Source organism: Dermacentor silvarum, chromosome 4, assembly GCF_013339745.2.
Source record: "Dermacentor silvarum isolate Dsil-2018 chromosome 4, BIME_Dsil_1.4, whole genome shotgun sequence".
Taxonomy (NCBI): domain Eukaryota; kingdom Metazoa; phylum Arthropoda; class Arachnida; order Ixodida; family Ixodidae; genus Dermacentor; species Dermacentor silvarum.
The window spans coordinates 2,393,979-2,416,566 of record NC_051157.2 but is presented as its reverse complement, the minus strand read 5'-3'; the positions used below and the strand labels follow the sequence as shown (position 1 = coordinate 2,416,566).

Sequence of the window (22,588 nt, the reverse complement as noted above, 5' to 3'; positions counted from 1 at the left end):
TCACAATTAAGACTGGTGTACCGCAAGGCAGCATTTTAGGCCCATTCTTATTTAATACATTCATAAATGACATTCCCGACACAGACACTTCACTTAACTTCGTTATTTACGCTGACGATAGCACTGTTTTATTTTCAGGTCCAGATGCAGACGTTTTGGCAGGAAAATGCAACATTTTTCTTGAGAAGTTGTTTTACTGGTCCCAACAAAATAGACTTGCAGTGAATCCAACTAAAACCAAAATCATTGTGTTCCGCGCAAGAAACAAGCCATTGAAGATCAATCGCGCCGTTTATTATGCAGGGCAGGAAATCGAATTCGTCCACGAACACAAAATACTGGGCGTCACTTTCGAGGCCTGTTTATCTTGGGATACACAGGTGAATATAATCTGCAAAAAACTATTTCATGCATCTGGACTGATGGCACGATGTCGCACAATTTTTCTGACATCTGTCAAAATTCAAATATATCACGCACTCTTCCAGGCACATATCAACTACTGCAGCCTAGTATGGCTAACAACTACAAAGACAAATAGTATGAAAATCCACGTGTTACAAAAAAAAAGATAGTTCGATACATTGCAAACATTCCGTACTTATCACACACTGGCGTTGCATTTCACGCCTATAAGATTATGGCCTCTCATCACATATACAACTTTCGTATTTTGCACTCGTTTTATTTTTCGGCTAGCTCCTTTCACGAATTCCTTACACACACAGCTTCATTAAAACCCGCACGAAGTAACATATGCACACGAAACACGGACCTGTGGTTCACACCGCATTTCCGCACGAACTACAAGTTACAAACCCTGGAAAACAATTTACCTAGTATCTTAAAACAGGTACAAGCATACCATGGGCTTTACTTTGAAACAGCTTAAAGATTATTTCCAAAACATGTAGCCTTATAATACTGTTAACTATCAGGATGCAATTGCAAATTGTACAAGTGGTTCTATTTTAAATCGCGACTAAACTTTTCAAAGCTATATTATTGTTCCAAATCAATTTGTTATAAATTTTTACTGGTGGTATATCTGTGATCTGCTGAAGTCTAATCGGTTTATTTGTGTATTTACAATATATACGTGTGTTAGTATATATGTGAGTATATGTGCAAGAATACGTGCATGTCATCTGTATGTGGTATTAATGGTTATGTTTTTTTCATTAATCTGTTTGATCTCCTGAACGTCACCACTGCTAAAAGTTTTTAGGTTGCCCGGGCCCAGTCAAGCTGTAAAAAAACAGCTTTTTGCCCAGGTATCCCTACTAGAAATGTGTATTTTGTTTTCTGGAAAATAAAACTGCAATGCAATGTAACTTCATCCTTCCTTTCAGTTCAATGCTGAGGAGGCGTTTAAAACTTGTCGGTGCTTGTTGCTGCATCTGGTTGAGTTGTGCTGGAAGAATGACTTTGCAGGCTGCCCTGAACAATGAAAACGTAATTGAATTTGTTAATTTTGCGGCCATTTGTCAATTTGACCTTTCGGGTAATATGATCAAATGTTACAATCCCACAAGAGTCGAATTAACAGAAACCGACTGTACTTGTGATATAATTAGTGTCTACATTGCAAGTTTATTTCCGAGTTGAAATAGTATTTCATGTTCTGTGTAATTACTTTATTACACATTTTCCTCCACCATGTGAGCCCAGAAAGGGCTCACAGTATTTCTGGGCTCACAGTATTGTGAAATAAATAAATGAATTGTCGCCGAACCTATCTCACAATGACTGTCGACGGTAATACGTTAGCACTGAATCAATATAGCGACACAACGTATTGCCACCGTCGAACCGAGTCAAGCATTAGGTGTGTACTGCAGCGGGACTCTTCTTTCGTGCTTCCCCAAGAACACTCGGTGCCATCTAGCGCTCCTGCCGCCGTGAAGCCTGCGCGAGGCCTCTAAAATGCTTGACACACTGGTGTGTGGCAACATTTAGTGTCCCTACCGCAAAGTTTGTGCATGGCCTCCAAGACGAGAAGCGTGGCACACCGGCGCTGAAAATCGTTCCCTCACTTGCTGCACACTCAGTGGCCCAAGTTGGCAAGTGGTTCAATAACGAGCGGCACATACCCAGTGCATCACAGCGCAGCTCGCTAAAGCATTGGCGTTCATTGAAAAGCAGCACATGCCCAGTGCATTTGTGGCACAGCCAGCTAAAGCGTACGGTTGCTGTCCTTGAGGTTCCCTTCTGACATGGGTTTGATTCTGCTCAGCTTCGGATAAATTTAGGGGTTGTTTTTGTCTTTCTAGAGCGGCACATTCCCAGTGGCATACAACTTGTTACCCGAGCTGGTGTCAAAGACGTTCATTGAAGAGCGGCACCCAGCTACTAGGATATACCCAGTGACGCACGTCAAAAAGGTTGTTGGAGACCAGCACAGACCGAATGGCACATACCCAGTACTCCAAGTCTGCATCCGAGAGTTTCTTCAAACAGCGGTACCTACACAGTCCTGCGACTACAGTGGCACTTGTACACATTGCCACACACACCCAAGTTCGTCTGATTGTTGCTTTCGAACCCTGTTACATCAACACAGCAGCCCGATGCGCTACCCATTTGACCACTGCCTACCCAGTGAATGAGGTAGGCGAGAAAACGGTTACTTACTTACATACATACATACATACATACATACATAAATCGCAAAAAGTGTGTGAAGTACTGAAAAAACGCTAACACATTAATAAACATTTACCACTGATGACTGCTGGTGCAATAATGACATGGAAAAACTGCATTACCCACTGCTGTGACTCAGAGGCTGCTGAGTGCAAGGTGGTCGTGGCAAGGCGCGGATCCAGGTTTTTTTCAAGCTGGGGGTCTGACTTTGAGATAACGATTGATGATGATGATGAGAACGTGCTGGTGAGTTCTCTTCAATAATCATTAAACCTTTCTTGTCTCCCCAGAGCAAAAGAACAGTAACATTTGTGAAGTACTTCATGAACTTTTCACGTGCCGTACGTTGGCAGTGTGCACACAAATTTTAAGGGAGGTGTCAGGACATCCACACATCCCAGCTGGATCCGCGCATGGTCGGGGGTTTGATCCTCAGCTACATTGGCCACATTTCTACTGCGCCAAACACTGATACACTGCATATGATCAAAATAAATCTGTAGCTCATCGCCCCAATCAAACCCCACCATTCAGACTAACCTGTGGCACGATCAATGGCAAAGTGGTCACTGGCCAAACTGAAGATAAGCGGATGAGCGCCTTTGGCTTGCACTGTCAGCAATGCCGTCCCAGGCGCCACATCCTCAGCCACAGATGTGGTATAGAAGTGCTGGCCAAAGGTGGGCATGGCTATATCTGTCACCTTCACAGCTACACCAACACGGCTTTCCAAGGGTGGACTCCCTGCAATCGCGCAGAACAGTCATTAGGGCGAACCTCATTATACCCATGTGGCCGCTGCCCCTAAAATTACCGTATTTACTCGCACAATGAATGCGCTTTTTTTCTTGAAAAATGTGCACAAAGTTGGGGGGCGCGTTTATTATTCGGAGTAAAATTTTGAGCTATTTTTTTTGTGTGGCCCCCTCTAAAATAGTCGCAGTATCGCCCAAAAGGCATACTATCGATTGCGATAACAAATGCATAGACGGCTATACGAAGTCAGGATAGTAGTTTTATCGGCCGTATAAACTTGCAAACTAATGTAACCAACATGGTGTCAGCACACACAGGCAAACATGAACAAATCACACCCGATGACCGCGGAGACACTCGCTGTCAAGAGGCTGGCGTGAGGAAGCGTGGCAGCAACAGCGAGCGAAGTGACCTTCGTGCCGTGTATCGTTTCAATGCGAACTGAGCGGCAATAACGGAGCACGCCATAGCACCTAGACTGAGCCCCTGACGCTTTCAAGATAGGGTGCATGCAGCTGCGCAATGCGCAGTTGCTGCGCCGCCCTCCCTCACTCCACTCCCCCCGGCATCATGCGTGCGACGAAATACGGCGCATTTCCTCCCTGCTTTCCTCTCTCGAACGCGGGTAGAGCCACGATCGTCGGCGCCGATGGCAAAAATGCACCTGGCGTGTCCATATGATTGCTACAGCAATATAAGTAGGAGACACACGGTACGATTTGGTGGCCGATACGGCGTCCGATAGAATCGTACCCGCCGGGTGCCATATCGGACGCCGAATAGTGCCGTGTCTCTCCTACTTCACGGCAGCAAGTTCAGGGTGCATTTATAACGCGGGAGAAAAAAAAATCCTAAATTTCACGACTAAAGTTAGGGGTGCGTTCATTACGTGAGTAAATACAGTACTTCATTAGATCCCATATTCATTATGAAGTACACACTAATACAGTTGGAAAAAAAAATCCGATTGTGCCTACGTAAGAGAAGCGCAAGCAGAACACTGTGTGTCAGGGAATTGTAAGCAATCCAGCAAGGGCGGTATTTTTGGTCATTCACTTTCAGAGATATAATCACTTCTGCAAAGTTTCACGTGACTAGCAATTGACTAGTTGATGTTTACGGGTGACAACATTCCCCTGGCGCTGTGCCAGGCACACTATCCTATAGAACTAGTCTAGTCGCTGCGCCACCGTTATCAACGAGATTGGCCACTCGGTGCTGTGTGGACCATTCCAACGAAAACAGCTGCACAGTGGCGTGCCAATCATGCTGGAGCTAAGCACCTTAGTTGGAGCCCAGCGAAACTCCTTCCCCCTGTTAACCGATGAATCCGCCTTTTGCATGCTCAGAGTGTGCATGCGCTGTACGCTACCAGTGAGTGCCCTAAGCATTTTGCGCGGCATCGGTGGTTCGTGGAGCAGATGAGTAGCGCGGGTAGTATGCGGGTGGGCTGCAGTATACTCGACCCGAATGTGAACTCGTCTTGTCGGCGGAGTGCTGATGATGCACTATTTGTGCTTTGGTAGAAATTTCAGCTGTTCCAAACAATATTCAGTTAACATGCGGTACTTCACCCTATAGATCGGCATGACACCGATGCCAACAAGAAGTCGACCTAACGCCGATACCAACATTTGGCCAACTAGTTAGCACACTGTGTCAAGGGGAGACGCATATTGTCATACTAGTACGACAACAGTGAGTTATCGTAGTGCAACAGGGTTTCGTGCCGACGATGCCAACAAAATCAGACTACTGACTGCTGTGCAATCAGCCGCTGAGTGTGAACATCGCACCGACAACGCAAATGTTACAGCAACTGTGCTTGTATATATATTTATTAATGCTCAAATTAGGTCTAAACATACTTCCGAAGTTGAAATGCACAATTTTCAGCCTTGCCAGATCTCGTTCAGCGCAGCTTTATTAGGCCTAGCACAGCCGACGAGTTCATCCACTGCCGGTTAATGTGAACTACCGGATAAGGAAGTAGGACGAAGAAAACTGCTTTTATAGTTCAGTCCTGGCCATACCGACTTAAAGTGAACCGCTCTTAAAATAGCACCCTGCACACACAATAAGCTGGAAGCAGCGACGCAGCGTGGTGCCAATACTGGTATGTCACCGTTCTTGATCGAAGGCTGCCTGCCGCACTTGCCAGCGTTTCTATGAACGAAATGCAAATACTAGAGTGGTAGATCTGCCTGTATTGTTATGCTGACAGATTTCTTTATTATTGAGAAGCACAGTTTGCCTCTTATGTCAAACAGGCAACAAGTGACGGCCCCTTTAATACAGCAGCATAAACAACAACCTTGTTCAGTTGCCACGCAGTACGGCAGGCATAGGCATTTTTGTTTGATACACATTTTTGCTTTTGTAAATAGAAATCGCTGACAGGCTCGAAGAGCCAAGGTCCCAAGAGGAGCGGGGCGGCAAAGCTGTCGGGCGCACACGGACAGCTGGTATTGCTGTTGGCACCGAGTGCCACGCAGCTTGTATTGTAGCGGGCACATTGGATACGTATCTGCTTGACGCCGATAAAGCTCTCCTGCGCTATATCCCATCTGAGGAGGTTCCCCAGGAGTCTTTCAAGGTAGTGATACCCCGCAGTCTAAGGAAAGCCACCCTGAGCTATTTCCACGACGTGCGGGTGACCGGACATGCAAGTGGCGTTAAGACTTTCCAAAAGTTGTGCAGCTTCGCTACCTGGCCAGGCATGAAGCATGATGCTTTTCACTACACCCGCTCATGCCGCATGCGCCAATGTGTGAAGCCTCGCGCGGGCAAACCCCCCGAGCTCATGCAGCCCATCGACAGCCAACTACCATGGTAAGTCGCGGGGTGTGACATTATGGGACCCTTTCCCAGAAGCCGGCGAGGCTACGTTTTTCTCCTGGCTGTCACAGATCACTTCACAAAATGGGTTGAAATTTTTCCGCTCCGGAAGTTAACGGCATGTGCAACCTGGGACAAGTTGACCGAGGTCTTTAACAGCTTCGGCTTTCCGGCGGAGCTGATATCGTACAACGCGTCCTACTTCACGGCCAAGGCGTTCGTGGATGCGTGTGCTGCCTTTGGCATTAAGCACCGCAAGACAACCACGTATCACCCACAGGCCAACCCGACAGAGCGGATTAACCGGAGCCTCAAGCCGTTGCTCGCGGCCTTTGCCCAGCAACATAGGGATTGGGATGTCTGTCTTAACGAGATAGGCGGTCCTTGCGGTCCACGGTGAACCGTTCGACTCGGTACACGTCCGCTTTCTTTAACTTCAGGAGTGAGCTGCCAAACCCGATGGACCGCGTTCTGCGGCCCGGCAGCAGGGCGTGCGCCACAAAAGCCGGCCTTTCCGGCTGGGCGGCGGAACTGCGCTCACAGATGGACGCGGCCCTTGACCTGGCCCGTTCCAACCTGGCAAAAGCGCGAGCTGGACAAAAAGCCCATTACGACCGGTCACATAGGGACGTGCACTATGGTGTCGGCGATCTCGTCCTCAGATGCAACCATGTCTTGAGTGACGCCGCCAAAGGCATCTCTGCCTCCCTGTCGGCCAAATGGTTGGGCCCGTACCGAGTGGAGACCAAAATGTCCCCTCTGGTATTGACCCTTTTCGCGGCGCTCCCGTGGGCGCTGCCATGTTTGATCACGTGGTGACGCGTCCATTGCTTGCCTCAGCCGCCTCCGTTAACTCCGTGTTTACAATGCAAGCGCGTGACGCGGGCACGGCGCAGCAAACCTCTATTTCGACGCGTATCGTAGACGGTGACTGCGTGTATGACACGAAGCTTTGGCCACAGCTGTAGAGGACATGTAAGTGCTTTCAGAGCTCATTACGCTTTGTCCAAACGGCGTGAGCAGTGTATACAGTGCTTGTACTAAAAGCGGGGCTAGAAATGTATTCCAAGCTGTCCAAACTTTCTGCTTATGAATTAAATCAGGATCAAGTGTGCTCTGCGTTCTTTATTTGGCAAACATTTTGAACCAGCGGCTTGTCATATTTCTGACTCAGTAAAGTTCCTCGGTGCGGCCACTATCTGATTGTTTATTTTCAGCGTAATCACTCGCGGATATGCTCTGCTGCGATAAATTTGTTCTTGCTGCGCACAAAGCTTGGAATTTAAATTTTCTGTACTTTGTGGTAGCCCGTACCAAAGAGGTATTATCGCTAGTCTCTTGCTTAGACTGTGGAGCGTCACGAAACATTCAGCTTCCAGCATTCGTGTCTTGTCGGTGTAGTCGCCGTCACTCATGCTCCGGCACATTGATTCAAGTGTGCATCTATTCACTCACACGTTGGCGATAGGGTGGGCGTAAGTTTTCGTGCGAGTAAGGGTGGATGTGTGTAGATAACGTGCGGGAAACTTACAATGCCAGTAAGTGGCACTACTTCATTTTGTAACGAGCGGTTCTCACTCCCAAGTGCCGATGTTCCGGAATTGAAGTCCTTTCTTTGGAGGTTAGCTATACAGCGCAGGTGGATGAATTATATTTCTTTATCCTTGAGGAAAGCCATGCATCGCGGAGGGCGCCAACACAGGCAGTCCTCATGCTGCAGCTGCGACACAGGTTGATTCCATTCATTAATATGTGAATCACTATTTTTGCAGCGAACTACCGCACACGTCCTCCCTTTATCGTTACACATTTTGCAGTATGAATTGGGCACAGTGCATTAGCGCACACCCAGTTGCATTTTCGACAGCTGATCGCACAGTAGGAGGGTAGACGCAGTAATGGTTTCGTATTCGTGCGCATTCGCTGAGGCAACGTATGGCGCGCCGCCGAAAGCGCCATCTCGTTCCTCTAGAGCAAACTGCTCCGCGAAAAGGGTCAATACAAGCTGGTTGACTCCCAAGGGAGACCAGTCGGCGGTCCAGTTCACATCTCGGACCTCAAACCTTTCGTTGCCCGTAGCAACGACCGGGGAGAGGGAGAGACGGTCAACGAACCGCGGGCAAACCGTGACACACCTGGCCACAGGCCACGCCCCCGATACAACTTGCAGAAACGCACCTAGGCAGGCTTTCTCCCAGCAGCTTGTAGCCGCACTTTATTCCCTGCCAAGCCAGTGAATGGAGAGACACAGCTACGGTGCGAGGGCGCACGTTGAAGCAATGACAGGCCCTTTTGGCCTAATATACGCTCTCATGTTCACCCGCCTTCTGATGCGCCTAGTCAGCTTTCTCCCACTAGCAGGTAGCGGGACTTCATTCCCTACCCTGCCGGTGAATGGAGAAATGTAGCTACGGTGCGAGGGTGCACATCGAAGCGGTGACAGGCCCATGTGGCCTAGTATACCTCTTATGTGTTGCCCAAGCCTCAGCATGGCAAACGCCCCTTCTTGGGCAGTCAGCCAGGCAGGCAGCTTTCTTGGCACGCTGGCTATGCCGGGGGGCTTTACTGTCTTTTCCCTTGAGTCAAGTTTTCTCCCTGCATCTGGCTCCACTGTGCCTCCAGTCTTGCTGACCCCGAAGCCAGCTGTCCCTGGCCCTATCATGCCAGTCAGTTGCTGACCTCGAGGCCTGCTGCTCCTGGTCCTTCCGCCATGACTGACTCCGGCCTTGGGGGCCCCGAACTCGAGCAGCCTTGCCTCCTGCGGCCTAAGCTGCCGCTAACTGCGGCTGGTCCGCCCATTCAAGCGCTGACCCCTGGCCGAGGAGGGTCACTCCGGCTTCCGCAGCTAACCTGGCTACTGGTCATCCCGGCCTGTTGATCCTGCACAATCCGGGGAGCGCAGTGACTTCTGTGGTGGCTGCTGCGTCAAAATGGTAGCCCCGCCTTGCGCGTATCTGGCTGCTCCTGTCCGGCGGACCTCTAGTGTTGCTGGCAGAACCAGGGTGCTGCCCCGCCCCGTCCTTCCTGGGCTGCCAGACTCTTCCTCCTGGCGGTGGGTCCTTCCAGTGTGCGGAACTTTGGTAGCCAAGGCAAGACCCTGACTTCGTATCAAGTGAAGACGACGACACCCTCTTGGACTTTGCTCCGCTGGCTTAGCGCTCTTTGGCTGAGTCAACCTTGACACTTGGCCTTGGTCAGCCACCTTTTGAGGCTGGCCTCGGTCTTTAGGAGGGGGGAATGTGGCAATCGAGGTGCCTTCCCGCGCCCTGTCCCCCAGCGCGCGTGTGGCGCTTAGCTCGATCTCCAGGAGCCGCCGCCGAAACAGCAACATGGCAGAGATGACTAGCGCACCGGACCTACTTTCCCGCACAAACTGAGCTTCTCCCCCGCCAGGATTGGACTTGCCCCACGTGAACACGTCACCGGTACGCGCCCTGATTGGCCTCCTGCGCGGCGGGTTTGTGCACCCTCTACACCCGAGCTCTCGTCCGCTGAGCGCTTCCTCGCCGCGGCAGATGCTCACAGGCCCGCGACGAGGTGGTTACATGACACCTTTGTTTTCGCCACCCCTCATTCTCACGCTTGGCGGACCGCTACCCGGTTAGCCCTTGGGCAGCGGGTGCGCGTACTCGATCGGTCTTGCGGTGAGCCTTCGCCCGTAAGCACCGTGACTGTCGCACTGTGCTGCATCTTGGGTGAATAAACCCGTGTTTGTCGGCGATCTGACTGCGGAGCCTTCTCTGCGCCGTGTCGGAGAGTCGACGAACCCTGCCATAGCACCTTTGTGCGTTGCGGAGTGGCGGAGCATCGTGCCCTTTCCAGACCGTCGCTCGTAGGGTAAGCGTTGTGCAAACCGATCTCCACAACATTCAGGGCAGGTCTAGCATGAACTCAGCTGCTACGCTAGGGCTAACCTCCGCTGAGCTGAACTAACCTCAGCTCAAACTTAATGTGGGCTGCTGGCGAGTGCTCAAATTTGTGCATTTCAATTTCCAAAGCATGTTTGGATTCATACTGCGCCCAACTAAATATCAATACAAGTGTAGGCATTGTGGCAATCGCGTTGTGGTGCGATGTATTCGTTCAGCGGCCCATCGCAAAGCGATTGGTTTTGTCAGCATTGCCGCACGAAAATTCGTCATCACATTTCGATGACTCGCAGTTGTCGCATGCACCAGAGTCATTGTCGGCACCGGTGTCCTGTCCAGGGAGTGCCCAGTGAAACCAAATGAAAATTAAGAGAACGACTGACAAATGCACAAATACATTTCAGCTTGCTTCATGCAGTGTGCCTCTTTGCATGCCGCGGCCCCCCTGATGCCATAGATTTTGTTGCTCACGGGGCCCGCTAAGGTGGTGCCATAGTGTAATGCAGAAGGCGGATTGCATGAGAGCACCATGTGGAACGACACTAGAATACTACCTCACCTGTAAACGTTAAAAGGACTGAAAAAGGACTGAACCGTTGTATGGCGGCTTCCCGCAGAGTTGCCAACTATCAATTCCTCTACGTTGTCCATGGATGCAGCCGCCTTTGCCACTTCGGCCTTTCTCGCTGCGGGAAGCTCTCGAGGTAATTGCGCATCTGCCTAGTCATGTCGACAGCCTCTGCAGCGCTTATCGACAGTCCTTCGGTGGTTTTGTGCTGACGAAAGCACAGTTTCAACAAATCACGCAAGGGCAAGTGAATGGTTCCTTTTCCCAACTGCTAAAAGATAGCATCTCAAAATAGCACCCACAAGGGCTGTATTCTCAGTCAATTCCTGTCAGCAATATGATCATTTTCGCTATATTCCGATTCACTCGGCACCAGAAGCATTGGCGTTTATGGGCAATAGCGCTTCTCACACTATGCCAGGAACGCTGGTGCTCGTAGATGCTGCTGTGTTTGGTGCTGACTCAAGCAAAAGCTTCCCCTATCCCCTAAAGTGATTGACAGAGAATACCACTCCGGAATGCCTGCCTCTTGAGAAACATGTTATGAACTATGAGTAAGCAAATATTTCTTTCCTATATCTGATATTCCGTTGGACCTTGTATTTTCAGTTTCATTATAGTCGTAGATTAGCCCATTGAAGTTAAACGTGGCCAACCAAATTTTTTAATTTACTTCATTGTATCAACTGATAATTTGCTATATCTGTGTTCGTTATACCAGGTTGTGACTGAACCAAAAAGATTACAGAACAAATGCTTTCAACAATGTACAGGCTTTAGCAGAATTTGAATGTGTATTTAGAAAGTAAGCTCATGGCAAGTCGCTGGAGACAGCCTTCGTGGCATGTTTTTTTTCTGCTGCTCTTCACAACCTACAAATTAGCCCCGCACCTGGGTCCATCAAAAGAGCCGCGCACCTGGGTCAACAAAGAAAAACAGGCTCACCGTGATCTCGAGCCACAAGCACCAGGGTGTGCTCATCTCGACGGCTGGGGGTCCGAAGCAGCTGAATTGCCCCTGACCGTTCGTCCACGTCAAACATCTGGCTGTCTCCTTCGTGAAGTGAATACAGCAGTTCACCATTGGGGCCCTCGTCCAGGTCAATGGCCTCCACCTAGGCACAACGCCAGCACAAGGTCTCTCTGCCAACAGTTTTGCTTGGGTAATTTTCAAAGCTGCTCATTGTTAATTTAGTAATGTCATGTTTAAACTGATAAGACTAGACAAGCTCTTTAATACAGACCTGCTTAGAACATACTAATGGTTAGGGCATGGTTGCAACGTGTCCCCAACCCAGTCTCCGTAGAGCCTAATGTATTTGCTGACTACTTAAGCTGCCGTGGCTCATTGTTTGCCTACCAATTAGCGCATACCATGACCACCTTTGTCACATAGTGGATAACTGTCCTGCCTTGAGTCGCAGTGTGGCTGACACTGTACTATTCCCCAAAATGTTTTCTGCCTTTTTGGAAAGTGCAGAGACCAGCCTACCAATAATTCCGGCTTTGGCATGGGAGCGGTGATGTACTTGTGAATGTCTTTCTTGGCTGCTTCTCTACTGAGCTTAAAGTTCAGCACACCTCTGTTACAAAGCATCGTATTCTTACAGACGAGTCGGCCTGGCCTGTCCGCCAGCACCCATACTGCGTCTTACCAACAGAAAGGGAGGAGATTAGGCACCAAGTTGAAGAAATTATAAGTGGTGATGAAATACAGCCATTACATGTGGGCTGCCTTTATGCAGGCATAACATTAGGAATTTAAGGCAGGGTACAACTTCTGTTGACTTATTCAGCGCCACTCAATGTTCAGCAACTCATCCCTGTTCCAAAGGCTTTGGAATTGGCTGGTGGATATATACACACCTTGAGCACGAGGTCCCCAGGCTGTGCATTGACTGTGATGACTGAGTAGTAAGGGCGGTTGACAAAAATTGGTGCATTGTCATTTGTGTCCATCACACGCACACGCAGAAGTGCATGCGCGACTGCCCGCGCTGAGCTTGCCTCCAAAGCTAGCTCATGAAGAGCCTGTTTCTCCCGGTCCAGCGGTGCCAGACAACGCACCAGACCCGAGTGGGCACCCACAGCAAAGTAGTCGCTCGGGGTGAGCAGTGAAAATTGCACGGGCTCCCCGACAGCTGCACCGAGCAGAGACAGGAGCAGCACGCGCTGCTCTGTTGGCTCGTTCTCATGCACGGCTGCCTCCCAAAGGGGCCGTGCAAAGCGCAGGCGGCCCACATTGGCCCGGCCAATGGACACCATCACCAGAGTGGCCGTCTCAGACCGACCGTCAGACGCTGAAACCACCAGGCGGTAGAGGCCCTGCAGCCCGTTGGGTTCCCGCACTACAACCTCACCAGTGTCTGGTCGCACCTGCACATTGGCAAGTCACAGCATTTGTCAGCATAGTGTGATATGTATCTGTGCACGCTTGTACTATAGATGGGTCTCTGCACCTGTCGACACACTTGTAAATTCTACATTTTGGTCGAGCTTCATACAGTTGAATCTCGATAATTCGAACTCGAAGGGGCCCGAAAATTTGTTCGAATTACAGTTAAACCTGGATATAGCAAAATATTCCCGAAAAACTTTGTTATAAAGAGGATTTCGTTATATGCAGGTTTGGCACGAAAATTTGAAAAAGCAACGCTTACCGCATTTACCCGATTCTAATGCGCCCTCAATTGTAACGCGCACCCGTTTTCCGTTCGAAGCACTCATCCTTGGAATGTCACACAAGGTACCGGATGCGTGGACGCATGTCGTTTCGCACAAGCGCAAGGCATCGGAAACGAAGAGCGAGCGTCACGATGACGTCGTAGCGTCGTATAGTGCTACAGTAGAACCCCGCTGTTACGTTCCCGGGGGCTGCGTTTTCCAGGCTGTTACGTCGTTTTCGTCCGGTCCCGGCACAGCTCCCATAGAACCCAATGCATTGGTAACCCTGCTGTTGCGCCACAACTGTGGGACCGTTCCCGCATCATACGTTGCGAACTCCCACCCCGCGCCGGCCCGAGCGGCCATTTTAACTTTTCATGTCGCTTGGCTTGGTGGCTTGACGGTAGCATTGGCCGCCCAAAGTGCCGGGGGCGACAACTATGACGTATTTTCGGTTCCCACCAGCAAAAGTATGGCCCTTGAGATCTGTATTTGCTATCTAAAGATCGTGTCTGTGACGCATTGTGGCCCTAAAATTGGTTCTGGCTCATAGATATTCCGTATAAAGTCAAAGGGCAATAACGCAGTGCGAGTGAAAACGTGCGAGGGGAGGCGACGACTGCGTCTAAATCTCGCGCGCGCAAGAAAGAAAAGCAGGGAGGCAGCGCGCCTTCTTCCGTTGCGCTTGAGGCACCGGCGAACGAGCGAGGGGGGAGGGATAGCGGGGAAACGTTGTACTGTACTCTGGCATCAACTATATACTGCGCGCGGTCGCGCGGGCCTTATCTTGAAAGTGATCTGCGTTGGGGCAGTCTAGCAGTGTAGGTGCGTCGGCGGCTCGTAGCTTTGTGCGTGCTGCGTGTTCTCGGAGCTCAGTTTGCGTTGAAGCGATAGACAACAGCACGAAGGTCACTTCTCTCGCTTCTCCAGCTGCACTTCCACACGCCGCCAGCGTTTGACAGCGCGTGTGTCATGAGCCAATAAAGGAAGGAAGAAAGAGAGAAGAAGAAAAAGCAGAGATAAAAACAGAACAAGAAAACACGAGGAGTCAATGGCAGAAATAAAGAAAGAAGTTAGAGAATAAGAGCGTCCGAATAAGAATACAATATGAAAGCAGAAGAAGAAGCGCAAAAGTGCACGTGCAGCTACGTGGCCAATGGGAGAAGGGACACGTAGCCGAAGAGAGCAGCCCAGCTACGCTCTGGGACGACGAGGGGCAGAAGGAGCTGGAGGCCAAACGGGAAGGGTGCATCGCGGAGACGGCGGCAACCCAGTGGAAGCTCTTCTTCGGCTGCCGCGGCCACGACCCGCGAGCTGAGTGGGCATTCCACCGGAAGCCGCAGCTACAAGCTGACGGCACCATTTCCCGGATTCCCTGCGGCTACGATCCGCAGGCTAGCGGAGTTGATCGGGCGATCCAGGCGCCTCGGTCACCCCACCGTCCTGACCTTCTGACCAGCTCAGCAGTGGACCGAACGTCGGACTCAGCGACGTCGAGGGACGTCATGTAAATATTTTGGACTTATCAACTCAAGGTAGCTGAGGACTCTGGGGAATTTCTAGAATTTACTCGTGCTCTAAATTGTTTGTTTCGTGCTGTTGTCTTTGCCGTTTGTTTTTTACGATTATAAATGTTTGTCTTAAACGTTCGACTTGTCCCTGTCTATCTTTAGTCCACCGAAATCCGTGACAGCGTGTCCGCGCTCATCGAGTGTGATGTGTCACGTGTACCAGCGCGTCGGCAACATCAACTGGAAAAGGAGAGAGGGCCGGCTTGGCGGGCTATGCCAGCTGCAGCCAGCGGCAGGATCAGGTTTGAATGAAGGGAGGGGGAAAGGTCACGCCCGCGGCGGCAAGATCGCCGGGTAGAGGGATGCAGGCCCGCCTCGCACACGCACGCACGCCACACGTGCGCTCGCTTCGCATTCCGTCGCGGCGGAGAAGGTGCTTCCGGTTGCTGCTCGCGCAAAAATGACAAAATTTGGGGCAAAATCTCTAGGTTGTTGGAGGGGGAAATTCGTTATATCGAGGGGGTCTCCCGCTGTCACTTAGTTACATAGAGGTCTCAAATACATGTGCTTCTATGGAGTAACGGCGGGGAATAGAAAAACTTTGTTATATCCAGGAATTTGTTGTATGGAGGTTCGTTTTAAGCAGGTTTAACTGTAAAAGAACTTCGAATTAATGGAACGGCGTATTTTTGAAGTATTCAAGCACCATAGCAAGATGAACGAACGGTGCCAGTCATGCAATTTCGCGGCGCACAAGCGCATAGCGGGGACCATCGAACAAGAGGGAGGAGGCGGCAGGAAAGCGGATTTGGCCTCGGCAACTCCGCCGCCTCGGTGGCAGTGGCTTCGGTGGCTCCCCTCGCCCTCTCTCTCAACTATCTCACAACTCCCTCACCTTCCACTGTCTCCATGCGCGCCTGCCGCCGGTACAGCCGGCTCGGCGCAGATTAGCCCGCTCCTTGAAGTTTCGTTTTCTGCCTTTATCGGGAAGCGAGTGTTTGCCGGCGTAGGTGCCAACGCCGCCGGGCCGGCTGGACTGGCGGCGGCTTTCCAATTGCTAGTAGATACAGCGGGGGCGTGGCACTGCGGGTCACGTGACTTCCGCTTAACACGTGTTGTATATAGAGTTAATATTAACTCTATCGTGTTGTCATGGCAATCGTGGAGCTCCTAGGCGCTTAGGGACTTTTGAGGCACTGGTCTGGCGCGGTGGCTGCTAGTGACTGAGTGTGGCTCTCTTTATCAACAGGACCGCGCGCAGCGACCTTGCCGAGCGCAGCTCCTAAGTGCGTAGGGAGCGAATCGTTTAGGGCGCGTTGAATGTCGGGCGGTGTCTGGGCCACGCCGGCCGCGCTTTATTATTGTAGTGTTTATTCTAGTGGCGGAAATCCTTGCAATAGTGGTGGTGTGGCATAACGGCTTTTGATCTTGGTGAACTGTGGTGGTGTAAACAAGCGGATTTACAGGGTGCGAGAGAGAAACGATGATATTCCTAAATAAACGCATCACTGTTTTGATGATCCAAATATAATCTCACTACAGCGAGGGAGCAGTCTACCTGACTGGAGCAGTATTTGTTTATTTGGGGTGTTGCTACGCTGCGCTCCGCAACTACCCAACGACCGCCGCTTCGCGTCGGCGCCCGGCACTGCGGCTTCCGCCGCAGCACCAGGGTACAAACGCGAGCAGTATCCGCTTGTTTACACCACCACAGTTCACCGAGATCAAAAGCCGTCATGCCACACCACCACTACTGCAAGGGTTCCCGCCACTAGAACGAACGCTACAATAATAAAGCGCGGCTGGCGTTGGCCACACACCACCACACAGTCAACGCGCCCTAAACAATTCGCTCGCAGGTAGGAGCTGCGCTCGGCAAGGTCGCTGCGCCCGGTCCCGGAGGCGACTTTACAATTGCTAGTAGGTACAGCGGAGACTTCCGCTTGACACGTGTTGTCATGGCAATCGTGGAGCTCCTCGGTATATAGGGACATAATCGCTTAGGGACTTTTGAGGCACTGGCCTCCGCTGAGCGTGGCTCTCTTATCTCCGGGACCAGGCAGAGCGACCTTGCCGAGCACAGCTCCTGCGTGCGAGCGAATCGTTTAGGGCGAGTTGAATGTGTGGCGGTGTCTGGCCCACGCCGGCCGCGCTTTATTATTGTAGCGTTTGTTCTAGTGGCGGAAATCCTTGCAGTAGTGGTGGTGTGGCATGACGTTTAAGGCGCGGTGAATCTCTGGCGGTGTCTGGCCCACGTTGGCTGCGCTTTATTATTGTAGCGGCGGTCGTTGGGGTGTTGCGGAGCGCAGCGTAGCAACACCATAAATACAACATACTGCTCCAGTCAGGTAGACAGCTCCATCCCTGATCAGCTCCCTCCCTGATGATAAACAGTGATGTATTTATTTAGGAATATCATCGTTTCTCTCTCGCACCCTGTAAATCCGCTTGTTTACACCACCACAGTTCACCGAGATCAAAAGCCGTTATGCTACACCACCACTACTGCAAGAATTTCCACCACTAGAACAAACACTACAATAATAAAGCGCGGCCGGCGTGGCCCAGACACCGCCCGACATTCAATGCGCACTAAATGATTCGCTCCCTACGCACGTGGGAGCTGCTCTCGGCAAGGTTGGCAAGGTTGCTGCGCGCGGTCCTGGAGATAAAGAGAGCCACGCTCAGTAACTAGCAGCCGCCGCGCCAGACCAGTGCCTCAAAAGTCCCTAAGCGTTAATGTCCCTAAGCGCCTAGGAGCTCCACGATTGCCATGACAGACCGGTGCCTCAAAAGTCCCTAAGCGATTAAGTCCTTAAGCGCCTAGGAGCTCCACGATTGCCATGACAACACGTGTTAGCGGAAGTCACGTGACCCGTAGTGCCACAAAAGTCCCTAAGCGATTATGTCCCTAGGCACTTAGGAGCTCCACGATTGCCATGACAACACGTGTTGCACATGTTAAGCGGAAGTCTCCGCTGTACCTACTAGCAATTGTAAAGTCGCAGCCCGGCGCCAGCTTAGGCCACGCCCTGAAGTTTCATTTTCTGCTGTTATCGGGAAGCGAGCGTTTGCCTTGCCGGCGTGGGCAGTTCGTTGGCCGGACTGGGCCACCGCCGCTGCATGAAGGGGTCTCTCCTAAGCTTTTGCTCTATGGCAGTGTCGCACCAATGCCAGCCGGAGGCGCCGCCGCGTTATTTGGCGCTGCTGAGAGCATTGTCGGTCAGCTGTATGTTCGAATCAACCGTCGCAAATGCTTTCGAATTACTGAGCATTTTCTCCTATTGAAATACACATAACTTTGACGGGACCAGAGCGTCAGTTCGAATAAACCGGCAGTTCAAATTAAGCGTGTTCGAATTAACGAGATTCGACTGTATTTGTAACGCCTTATTTAAAAGCGAAGCTGTTTAAGCCAGCCGCAATTTGCAGTTCGTATCAAGAAACTATCATCATCAGCAATGAAGGAAGAAATAAAAGAATATAAACTTTCTTGCCGAGGTGGAACTCGAACCCGCGATAACACAGTCCCAAGGCGAGCGTGGTAACCACTAGGCTATACAGCCATGCTTGCGGAACAAGCATTTATGTGAACCATATGATTGCATTCAAGCGTTGTCGTCTTCGTCTACTAGTGGCACGTTCACACGCACTCGTGCCAATGCTCTGCGAGGTGAAGAAGAGGTTTTGTGCACTATGCTCGGGAGAGATATAAAGAAAATGAGAGCGAGAGAGACGCATTCACGGAGCGGGTCTGCGGGAACGTGTTGTCCGCATTGCAACAAGGTGGAGCGCGGTGTCGGTGTTGCAAACTGCGCTATGCAACGCGCAGTGACGGCTGTAAGTCCGAGAGAGAGACACGCATTTCATTTTCATGTTTCTCGGCCTACAGTTGTGGGGATGCACAACTCTCACGCGTCCTCTGATGTTGTTTCCCTTGCATGGCTCGCGTCTCCTGTATACCGGCTTCTCCGCGTGGCTAAGTGCCGGTGGCGGTCGTAGTGGTTGCGGCGCATTGTGAGGGATGGCGCGCGTGTCGCGATGCTAACGCCACCGAACGGCGGGGTGCCTTGGGAGAAAAAGGTCGAAAGCGCTTCCTCTTCGGATTGGGATCGGTAATCGATGCAGACGTCCCGCGCGTGCGCCGATTCGCGCTTCGCGAGACCGTCTCGCGTGGCTAGCAGCAAGGCACCGGTATGGACGAACACAGATCGTTCGAATGCGCCACCGTTCGCGTGACCGTACACGTGAATGACTAGGCGTTGGTGTCATAGCATAGGGTGAACATATTCGCTCGCTATCCAGTCGCGGTGTGTCGGACTTACTTGATTTGTCACGCGCCCATGTGAATGTTCCATTGGTAGTAATTCGGCTAGCTTGCATTAGTGTATGAACGGTGCAATAAATGGCCCTTTGTTTGTTTGCACTACTGTGTTGTCGTTCCTTTGTCCCAAGAGCCCGAGTGAGACCCCACACAGTGCAGGTCGTGACAGTCTCGCTTTTTTATCTTGATTTTTTTATAAATTTATGATGTAGCTATTCGTTCACCCCAAAAATGTGCTTGATGCGAAGATTGTGGGGCTACGCACTCTCACGCCTCCCCTGATGTTGTTTTCCCCGCATGGCTCCCGTCTCCTGTAATCCGGCTTCGCCGCGGGGCTTTACGGTAGCAGCGGTCGGTGTAGTTGCAGCGTATTGTGAGAGATGGCGCGGGTGTTGCGCTGCTAATGCCACCTAACGGCGGGGTTACTTGGGCGCAAAAGGGAGAAGGCTGCTCCTTTTGGCCGGGAATCGGCAAGCGGCACGGATGTTCCGCGCGTGCGCCGGCGTACTCTTTGCGAGACTGTCTCACGAGGCTTGGAAGCGGGACACCGGAATAGAAGAACACGATCATCGTTCAAAGGCGCCACCGTTAGCGTGACCGTACATGCAAATTGGTTTCCAGCATGATGCGAACATATTCACTCGCTGTCTTGTCGCAGTGAGTCGGACCTCCTCGATTCGCCCATCAGCGTAGTAATTTGGCTAGCAAGCATTAGTGTATGAAAGGTGCAATAAATGCCCTTTTGATTGTTTGCACTACTCTGTTGTCATTCCTTTGTCCCAAAAGCACATCAGAAACCCCACAAGGTAACATAAGAAATGACACTCCAAAAAATTTGTGTTGCGAAAAAACAAGCAAGACTGTCACGACTTTCAGCACCGCATTTAGGTATGCAGTCAATACTCAACAAGCCTTCCATCACTTTCTTTAAGCTCCCCACGCCCTCCAGAAAGTTAAGGGAGAAAAATTCTGCTCAATAAAATTTTCTCAAGGTATCACTCTGAAACTTTTTGGAAGCATCAGGGAGACATTCTAAACATTTGTACCAATCCATGAATAAATCACGAAGTTCATTTTCAAAGCCACGTCCCCCCTTAAACTTCCTTAGCGAAAGGGCAATCTTGTGACACCAAGTGCATCTCACTCGAGATAAAGACAATGGAGTTAAAAGAAGTTTACGGGTGCCCGTGTGACAGGGGTATAAGAGAGTCCACTGTGTCGTAGAATCTCGTTAAATGAACCTGGAGAGACTGGAGAAATATGTTCCAATTAAAAGGAGTTCTGTTTACTGAGAAAGATTGTAGGCTTGCTCTACATCTCCTCTCACGGCGTCGGTAAATCGCCCCAAAAAGAGGGCTTCATGACGTGGTGCGACGGCGTGTGGCGATAGACCCACCGCAGGTTCGAGAATCACATTACGTCACTTTAGTTTCCTTAAAGACCCCTTTTGGGGTGTTACATAAGGGGTGGGGTTTACAAGATGCAGGCGTTTACAGAAGTCGAAAATGTCGATGGACAGGTCATGGCAGCAATATGGTGGGGAAGGCTGTTCCAGTCAGTTGCTGTTCATGAAAAAAATGAGTTCATGAAGGTAGTAGCCTGGGCTCATGGATGCAAAACTTGAAGAGGGTGGCCGATGCGATGGGATCTGCGTGGTGGGGGTGCGCAGATGTATGCTTCTTGTCTTAGGGGCGAATAAAAGAATTTGTGATACAAAACAAGACTGGTAATGCGACGGCAGGCAGAAAGATTACACAAACCTGATTGCAATTTTAGAGATGTGTATGAATATGAAGAGTGAATAAATCTGTTAGCCCAATTTTGTACAGCTTTGATTGCATTTGTTAAATATGCTTGATGAGGGTTCCAGATGGCGGAATCGTATTCCAGTTTAGTTCTGACGAGTGAGATGTATGCTTGTAGTCTGACGTGTTAAGGGGCTTCCCGCAGGTGACGTTTTAAGAAACCTAGTGTTTTATTACCCGATGATAGCAGGTTAGTCACGTGCAGATGCCAAGATAAATCATCAGAAATGGTGATACCCAAGTATTTGTAAGACTGGATGAGGTCAACAGGGGAGTTAGAAACAGTATATTCGAAAACAAAAGGGTTGCAACGGCAGTGAAAAGACATGTACTTACATTTGTTAGGGTTGAGTGTCATCATCCACTGCGAACACCAGTATTTTAGGTTTGCCTGAAGGGATTCTTGGTTAGAAGGGTTAATTACTGAATGATAAATAATGCAATCATCAGCAAACAAGCGGATATGATAAGATACGCGCTGGGGTAAGTCGTTAATATAAATGAGGAATAACAAGGGACCGAGGATGGAACACAGTGGGACACAGAGGTGACTAGGAGCAGGTTGGAGGGTTGATTATTAATGAAGACAGACTGAGAGCGATGCATGAGGAATTCATTAATCCACGCGATGATGTTTGGATGTAGGTTCAACTGGGAAAGTTTAAGAAGCAAACGTTGGTGAGGTACTTTATCGAACGCCTTAGCGACGTCTAGGAAGATGGCGTCAGTTTGTAGATTAATATCAAGGTTGGCGTGAAGAAAAATGGCTAGTTGAGTCGCGCACGAAAAACCTTAACGAAAACCATGCTGTGACGGATGGAAGAAGTTATTGGAATCGCAGAATTGCATGATTTGGGAGTAAATGACATGTTCCATGATTTTGCAGGCTATACTTGTTAATGAAATGGGCCAATAATTAAGAGGTGAATCAGTACCTGTTTTCTGCACGGTAACGACCTTCCCCACTTTCCCGTTAGGGAGATGGGTTTGCACAAGGCTTACCCTACGAGCGACGGTCAGGAAAGGGCACGACGCTCCTCCACTCCGCAACGCACAAAGGCGCTACGGCAGGGTTCGTCGACTCTCCGACACGGCGCAGAGAAGGCTCCGGAGTCAGATCGCCAACAAACACGGGTTTATTCACCCAAGGTACAGCTCAGTGCTACAGTCACGGCGCTTACGGGCCAAGGCTCGCCGCAAGACCGATCGAGTACGCGCGCCCGCTGCGCTAGGGCTAACCGGGTAGCGGTCCGCCAAGCGCGATAACGAGGAGTCGCGAGAACAAAGGTCTCATGTAACCACCTCGTTGCGAGCCTGTGAGCCTCTGTCTCTCTGCCGCGGCAAGGAAGCGCTCAGCGAACGAGAGCTCGGGGGGAGAGGGTGCCCCGGGGCCGCCGCGCGGGAGGCCAATCAGGGCGCATCCCGGTGACGTGTTCTCGCGGGGCAAGTCCAATCCCGGGGGGGAGAAGCACGGTTTGCGCGGGAAAGTAAGTCCGGCGCGCTCGCCATGTCCGCCATGTTGCCGTTACGGCGGCGGTTCCCGAGGATCGAGCTAAGCGCCACGCGCGAGCTGGGGGACGAGGCGCGGGAAGGCACCTCGATCCCCAC

At 50.8% G+C, this 22,588-nt stretch overlaps 1 protein-coding gene across 6 annotated transcripts in view; it reads right to left on the bottom strand.

The window, feature by feature from the left end:
• LOC119448018 (fat-like cadherin-related tumor suppressor homolog) overlaps positions 1–22,588 on the bottom strand; it is a 653,800-nt gene that overhangs the window by 386,601 nt on the left and 244,611 nt on the right. For all 6 annotated transcript variants that reach the window (XM_049666727.1, XM_049666730.1, XM_049666726.1 and 3 more), the window contains 3 exons: positions 12,543–13,052; positions 11,623–11,791; positions 3,187–3,390 (listed from right to left, as the gene is read on the bottom strand). In XM_049666727.1, coding sequence (XP_049522684.1) covers positions 3,187–3,390; positions 11,623–11,791; positions 12,543–13,052 — 883 coding nt within the window. The remainder of the gene's footprint in view (positions 1–3,186; positions 3,391–11,622; positions 11,792–12,542; positions 13,053–22,588) is intronic.